We start from the raw sequence: 8034 nt of genomic DNA, 5'->3' as shown, positions 1-8034 counted from the left end.
CATCCCAAATAGTGGGACTTGGTGTTATCGCAAGCAGAATTTGCTTACAATAGATCACAGAGTCGCACTATAGGCAAGAGCCCCTTTGAAGTTGTTTATGGGCTTAATCCAACTACCCCTATGGACTTAGCACCATTACCAGCACATAACTATTTCAGTGAAGATGCTGAGGATCACGCCAATCGTATTAAGGAGTTACATTTGCGGGTCCATGATCATATTCAAAAGCAGAACATGAAATACAAGCAACAAGCTGACAAGCATAGGAAGCGAGTTGTTTTCAAGGAAGGTGATTTGGTGTGGATCCACCTTAGGAAGGAACGTTTTCCGGCTAACAGGTTTGGCAAACTTCAGCCTAGAGCTGATGGCCCCTTCAGAGTGCTCGAGAAGATCAACGACAATGCTTACAAGATTGCACTGCCTCGAAAGTACAATGTTTCTGGAACTTTCGATGTTGCAGACTTGTCCCCTTATCAAAATGAAGAGGAGGACCTGGTGTACGAGAGTAACAATGAAGACCCGTTAGATTCGAGGACGAATCTTCTTTTGGCAGGGGAGGATGATGCACCCAAACTGACTCGTTTGGATGGAGCTTTTCCATAAGTTATTTCTTTATTTAGGGATTTTTAATAATTACTAGTTATTTCCCTTTTGTTATTTTAGATTATGTTTGAGTGTGCGTTGATTGTGCGTTATCTCCTTTGATTGCGCATAATTATAGTTATTTCCTTTTTTGTTATTTTATTTTGCCTATTTAAGGCGTGGAGAACCCTATTGTTATTCAGTTATTTTTCGGTTAATAAAAATTAAGAAAAGAGAAATAGTATTTTCTCACAATCCTTGTATTTGTTTTTACTTCTGTTTAGCCAATTGGTTACTGCTCCGGCATTAATCAACCTATCTCTATTAAATGATCCGAAATCCAGCAATTACAGTAAGTAGAAACAGTGAATACAAACTGATAACAGTGACACAAGGAACAGAGCCACAACATCTGAATACAAACTCAAGCAGCAACGGAAATTAAAGACAGTAATTAAATAACAATGTAGAAATATAAACCAAAGATCTCAACTTACCCTCAAAGCCAAAGACCTAGGCCTCAAGAGATCCCTAGAAATCCTTTTCCCCATTCCCAATTCCCATTTCACTCAATACATGCCTCCCTCACTACACACATACTCCTTTTATCTTATACTTTAGGAATATTCTAGAATAATTTTCATAACAAACTAACTAATTGTCTAATTCACTAACTTTCAGCTTCATGGTCCATCAAAAACCAAAGCAAAAACTAGGATCTCTATACTTCTCTACAGATAGCCCTTATTGCTGTTTAAATAACTGTCATGTTGTGGTTTCTACAGTGTTTGCTTATATTAGATTTAAGGAATTCTGAAAATTATATTCATGCAGCAGAACTATCATGCCATTAATCATTGTATGGATTTAGATTCAAAAACAAATTCAGGTATAGAAATACAAAATCAAGAAGTCCTTTACCACTGATTATACAAGTAAATCATTTTCAGCTTTTTCTTATCAGAAACCAATCTTACAAGTTTAGCAATTACAAACAATATCATCAAAAGCAAAGAGAGTAAGATACAACCAGCCTTTAACTTAATTTAGAGACTAAGTACTTACAGTAAATACAGTAACAACCATACAGAAAAGTAATGAAATATCTCAATTTACTCAATCCAACAACAAAAGGCTAAACCACCCAAGCTGCTACTAGTGCTATATATAATCCTAGTAATTGTCTCATAATTTGCATACACAACCAAACTGTTGCTAATCAGTTGTTGAGGAATAAGTGAAGAAAACCAGAGGATTTTAGGGTGTCACAGTTGTGTTTCCGAGTTCATTTTTCTTATGACCAACACATCCTGAGCTGAACAAAGAGGTTATCCAGATATCATCAGATTTTACTGGCTCATCATCCTCATTCCTGTGCCAACTCCAGAATGCATGCGTAGAGTTTACAATCTTTAGCTCACCATGACCGAAACTGGCTTCATGGAATTCTGACCAATTTGGCTGTGGATTTATATACCTGTCAACAAACAAATGATGGGATCATGTAAATGGCAAGATTGATATTAAGAGCAAATTTATGCAGAATGACATATTTTGAATTTTAAAAACAACTTCAATATAGCTTTTTTCTTATTTGGCATAACAAAAGATTCAGATAACAGTTTTATTTATTATGTTTATGGCAGAATCAAACTTACTTAGAAGCTAAGCCTTCTTTGTTCCCTCCATCACCAATAATTATATGGACAGCACCACAACGATCCAATTTTCCATTATATACACGTTTCTGTCAATCAAATTAAGAACTATATAACATCCGAATACCATTAAACAATTCTAACAAAGAAATGAAACTTTAAACCACATAGGCATACTGTGCGTTCATAAGCGTGCACATGACCAGCAATAACTAAATCAACGCTAGCAGCATAAAGCAATGGCTCCATAGCTGCCATCATATCATCCCCTTCGCCTTGATGAGCCGTGTTGCTATTATACCATGGCACATGAAATAACACAAGTAACCAAGGTGTCCTTTTCCTGTCCACCTTTGACAGATCTGCCTGTAGATTACAGACAAGAATGTTAAACCTGTGCACATAAAAATATTAAGAAAGACAGCATAGCCATAGACCGAGGAAGGGGGATTTGTGGCTATCAAGAGGAAGGATTGAAGTGTAAACTGTAAAATCACATGTATATATTTATGGCTGGCATGTTAAGATTAAATAAAGAGATTAAAACTATTATAAAACCCAAAATAACTTTGGAGTGAGTTCCTCTCTTTCTCTTTATATGTACACATGTAATAGGTGACTAAATATAGTGGAGGATATTTCAACTGCACACTGCTTAAGATCTCGAAGATCTGAGTCAAAGACCTGATTCCAGTGCTACAGACTTCTCATTTTTAAGCACATGGTTCACCCAAGCCATATGCAAATACAATGCATGGATCTGTCACTGGAGATTTCGCACTTCAATATGTTATTAGACATGATGAGCAAGTGTAATCACCTAATCAAGGGAAGGAAAATGCAATTATATTTATAGTTTCTTCATAATTTATAGATGTTTTTACATGATTTCATTGATAGATTTCAAGGAAACTAGATGGAAGACAATACGGATGCTAATCATAGCTTTTCAAATGAATCTAAGTCAATGCAACATATAACAAGACATGAGACAACAACTAAGCATTTTCCAAGTAGATAGAGTCGGCTGCACGGATCAATTGACTTCATTGCAAATATTTATAACAAGACAAATGAAAAAAAATGGAAACAAGGACATCATGGAAGTAGAATGTATCAAGATATAAAGACATCTAGAATACAGGATAGACAAAAAAAAGTTCCTTTTTGTTGCAAGCTCAGAGTTATTTACAAGCAATAGTGATATCTTAATACGATGTAATTAGAATTTCCAATGCAATATACATCTATGAATATTCACTTTGGAAAAATACTTTAAAGACAGCATAGCAAAATTTGTGCCATCAAAATGCAAAGCACTTAGAACCAACAAGTCCCCCGCCTTGTGGAAATAATTTTAAATATATATATATAAATGCATTTGTACAACATCAAGGTAAAGATCACTAAACTTCCTATATGTTTGACTTTAAGGTACCAAAAGTCCAAAACCAGGATTTATCCGTCAAGCTATACACAGCATAGATGTCTGCAGATAATATTTAATGACACAAGTGCTAGGATTGCATGGCCAGATATTTCAAAATGGGAATCCTTCTATATGGTTCAGATGAATCATGAGTTAAATATCCCTGGACTGTCACACAGATCAATTCTAATTTTCCCTATATGGATGTGATGCATATTATTCCTAAAGGTGCAACTGCAAATCATTATGTGCTTCTAACTATTACACAGACTGCTTTTCTTCAAAGAAAAGTAGACTGAAATTAAAAAAAAAAATGAAAAAAGAAAACCATGATAACAGAAGGTTTTTTCTTCCATATTTATTACCTCTCCAAGTACTTGCTATTTACAACTGGCAATAGATCCAATTAAACTGATCTGAATGAAGTAACTCTTAGTCAATTGGAGCAACTAACTAACCTTTAGCCATTTATATTGTTCTGAATACTCATCATAATCTGCATAGGAGCCAAGCATGATAATGTGAGCACCTGCAACTTCAAAAGAGTAATAAAGGTTTGAACTTGATCCGCTCTCCTGAAATGGCATTTTCCATCTGGAATTATAGGATACAAACCCATCCTTTAACAAGGGTATGTTCTCCACTTCATGGTTCCCCTGTGTTACCATCCATGGTCTTGCACTAGCAAGTGGCTGCACTAACCTACCAAATGTATCCCATCGATGTTGGATGTAATCAGCATATGCAAGGTCTCCTGGAAGTAGTTGAACATCATATTTACATTGGTCAATGTGATTTAAAGTCGATTTAGTCCAACCGGTTTGACCAAGATCCCCAGCCACAGCAAAAGTAATTGGAAATTGAGCTGGAGGAGTTTTGAGCTGAAACTCAGGACCTTGTCCACCACATCGATAAAAGTACGCAGAATTATGTTCTAAGGGTCCAATTACAGTATGGTGTATCTTTCCTGAGCTATAAAACACATAACTATAAGAGGTAGTCTCTCCTTCAGCCACAAAGTCATATTTTCCTGGCAATGTTCCATATTCTACTTTTGAAGGTGCAGAATCATCATCAGTAATCCACGTAACTCTCATGTGCTTGTCTCCTGCCAAAGAAATGTGTACCTGGAAATTGGAATACACACTTAGCAAAAAAGAATCTGAAACTAAATGGGTGATAAAGAGTAACATACTTAAAAAAGGTTCATATAATTGCTTAAGCAAACAGTCATGGTTCACACTTCAGAGAATAATTGTCAACCGGCAAATAATTCACTTGGAAATATTCTAGTGTGAGAAATGTAAAGTCTCACGTTGGTTAGACATAGACCAATTCAGAACCATATAAGTGCGAAAGACCTATAATTCTACGATCTTAAGTTTTTGGGTCGAAATGTAGTATCGAGCTCACTTATTCGGGGCAAGTTGTTTAGCCCATTGATGCATGGATGGATGTCTTCCCTATTTTGGGTTCTGGTGGCCTTACGAGTGTATTCTCATAGGCCTGAAGCTGATAATAGGGTGAGGACTTTGTGAATTAGTTAATTGGTAGGATGATGTAAGGGAGCTAGTTAGAGGAGAGAGAAGGGGCATCTGATATAAGAAGGAAGGATTCTGCTCTTGCCTTGTGAATCTTTTTTCAGTTTTCTTATGAATAAAACTGACTCCTTTTTCTAGATAGGAATTGCTTCCTATCAACAAATAACCAATCATTACGAATAGATGTCATTTCAAGATTCCTGACAAGATATCAAAATAAGCACTATAATCCCAAAATCTGAGGATCGAAAAAATTAGAGGATGAAGGTTGCATATCATAACCAGACACAACTCTATATACCTTAGTCGAGAACACAGAAATTGTCATCACAATCAAGAGCAAACAAGTGATTACAACTACAAACTGCTGCTAATCATGGTCATGGAAAGCTGTTCCCAAATTGTGCTTGGTCCAAATTCATCACTAACTAGTCTAACATCATGTCACTCAACCAAAAATAACCACATTCAAGGTAGTGGCTTCGCTGAATTTCACACCTCCCCATAAATCACGATTTCTATTAGCCAAATTCCATTATGGAAAAAGAAAATCAGAAAAAACACTAGAAGAACAAAAAATAGCACTCAATGAGGACAAAGAAATACATTTTTCATACATGCAATTTGCAAAGTAAAGGGAAAATTTTCTACTTTAAGAAAAACCCGAAACATAAACAGTGGATTTTTTTCATTTTTCATTTTTTTTTAACAAGAAACAAAGAACCCAGATTCAGAAACAAAAATACAAAAATGTAACATCGATCAACTAGTAGTAAAACAAAAGGGTATAGAAAAATTGTGATCTTGCATGAATATATCATATTATGAGATGAAGAATGTGACCTGTTGAGGGTAAGAGGAGGACTTTGAATCCCATGGGAGATGTAAGGTTTTTCGAGGTTGGGGTCGAACGTAATCAGTTGTGGCAGTTGCAGACACGACCAACAAAACCGTTAGAATTAGTTTGAGTTCCATGCGTGTGTCAACAAAAACCTCTGCAAATGCTAGAACTGTACGACAACAATGTACTTCAGGCATCTCTGATCAGCGCATCATGATTGACGTCGGTGGATTGTGTTAATTGCATCACTTTTTGTCACTGTGCGTCTAATTTGCGGTAATAATTTCATATAAAAACTAAAAATAGAAGTGCATAAAAGTTATTAATAGTTATTTATAAAACTAAATTATGTCATTTCATGTTAGGGTAAATGAATTGTTATGTCACATGGTGTAACATAACAATTCCTACTTTCACAATTGAGAGGAGAGAGGAAAGAGGAGAAAGAAGAGGATGGGACTCACATTCCATTGTGAGAGTAGGAATGTTGTGTTACATCATCTAACATAACAAACCATTTACCCTTCATATTAATGAGCTAATAAGTTGTTGTATGTGATGACTGGGTTAAAAAATTTGTTACGGGGGAGAGTATGAATGCGATCTTTTATAATATTATTTTTTAGAAAAATTTAAAATTTTAATATCGTGATTCTTTCTTAATCAAATTAGTTGTGAAATGATAAATCGATTGAAATGTTATAAAAAAAAAGTGCTATTGTATTTTTTTTTTCTTTTTTCTTTTATATTTTTTATGTATTTTGTCATGTATGTTCTGAAATAAAATAAAACAATCTTAGATTGAAATTATAAATCGACAGATAATTTAGTAAAATTATGAATTTATATGTTTGTTGTTGTTGGTAAGTTGTCCCTTTCAAAAGTAGTGGGAACATTGGATGGAAGGCATGTCTGTCTCAAATTTAAAGCATGTTCATTCCACTTTATTCTTTAGTTTCCTTTTGCATTAAAAGCATTTAGCAATTGGGCTTAGGCTCCTTCCAATTACTAAAAAAAAAAAAGCATTTAGCAATTCCGGTTGACTATAAGTAGAGTTCTCCTCTCTCCTTTTAGTGAGATAATTTTTTTTTTTAGTAAACTTTTTTTTATATACTTTTTTTAAATCAAACACAAAAAAAAAAATTGGTTAAAGATTATGGAATAAATTATCCTTACCACTTTTTTTTTCTTATCACCTTTTACTATTAATCTTGTTATCATTAAAATCAAATCAAATCAATGACTCTCGCTTGATATTATTTTGTAAATGTTGATTTGATTTTAATTCAAAAATAACAACATTAGTGGTAAGAAAAAAAAAAAGATGATGAGTATAACCTCCTCAAAAATTATATGTCATTTCTTCTATTTTATTATTATTTTTTAACATTTAAAACTCTCAATTTACGCTCTTATTTATTATTATCAATTACAAAATAAAATACACTCATTCCCTAATTATTTTTTAAATAAAATATTTCTTAACTTACTTTATCAATTTTTTTAATTGCTTAATCAAATATTAAACGTAATTAAATGATGATAGCTCAGATGATACATAAAAGCTGAACAGGTGGGGTGAAGCAAGTGTTTGATCCTCCTCGTTATCATAGCAAGTGTTTGATCCTTCCTAGTACCATTTTTTATAGGAGTTTAAAGCTTTAATATGTCGTTACTCTGTCAAAATTATTTTATGAATTCTTTTTACTCTTTTAATTTATTTTTATATTTGGCTTGGTGAATTTCATAAATTTACTTATATTAGACATGAGAATAATCTTGAATCAAGTTTATAGATATTAAATAATTTCTTTGGTACCAAATGAATACTAATGGAATATGTAACCTTTTGCTGAATGATTCTGATGTGACTAACCCACGAGAGGATCAGAATGGTTATAGGGTAAGGGACGTCTTATCATGGCTTCGTCATACAGAACCTTCCACATACAGAATTCACAGAATTTGGATGCTCCAGAATTG

At 33.9% G+C, this 8034-nt stretch overlaps 1 protein-coding gene across 2 annotated transcripts; it reads right to left on the bottom strand.

Moving 5' to 3' along the window:
- Positions 1 to 1622: 1622 nt before the first annotated feature.
- On the bottom strand, positions 1623 to 6284 carry LOC133302013 (purple acid phosphatase 18-like). 2 transcript variants are annotated; one of them, XM_061501725.1, is made up of 5 exons: positions 6054 to 6284; positions 4124 to 4796; positions 2418 to 2602; positions 2241 to 2329; positions 1623 to 2059 (listed from the first exon to the last, which is right to left on the bottom strand). In XM_061501725.1, the coding sequence occupies exons 1-5, from the start codon at positions 6246 to 6248 to the stop codon at positions 1840 to 1842; spliced, it is 1362 nt and encodes a 453-aa protein (XP_061357709.1). In that variant the 5' UTR covers positions 6249 to 6284; the 3' UTR covers positions 1623 to 1839. The 2 variants fall into 2 exon arrangements, with proteins under 2 accessions (XP_061357709.1, XP_061357708.1); XM_061501724.1 differs by having other exon boundaries at positions 2418 to 2606; positions 4128 to 4796.
- Between the last annotated feature and the right edge of the window lie 1750 nt (positions 6285 to 8034).

The sequence above is a fragment of the Gastrolobium bilobum genome, unplaced genomic scaffold, assembly GCF_033153095.1.
Source record: "Gastrolobium bilobum isolate Gb01-03AN ecotype WA unplaced genomic scaffold, APGP_CSIRO_Gbil_v1 utg41191, whole genome shotgun sequence".
In the NCBI taxonomy this organism is placed as follows: domain Eukaryota; kingdom Viridiplantae; phylum Streptophyta; class Magnoliopsida; order Fabales; family Fabaceae; genus Gastrolobium; species Gastrolobium bilobum.
Note: the sequence above shows the minus strand (reverse complement) of the source record. Positions and strands in the feature narration are given on the sequence as shown.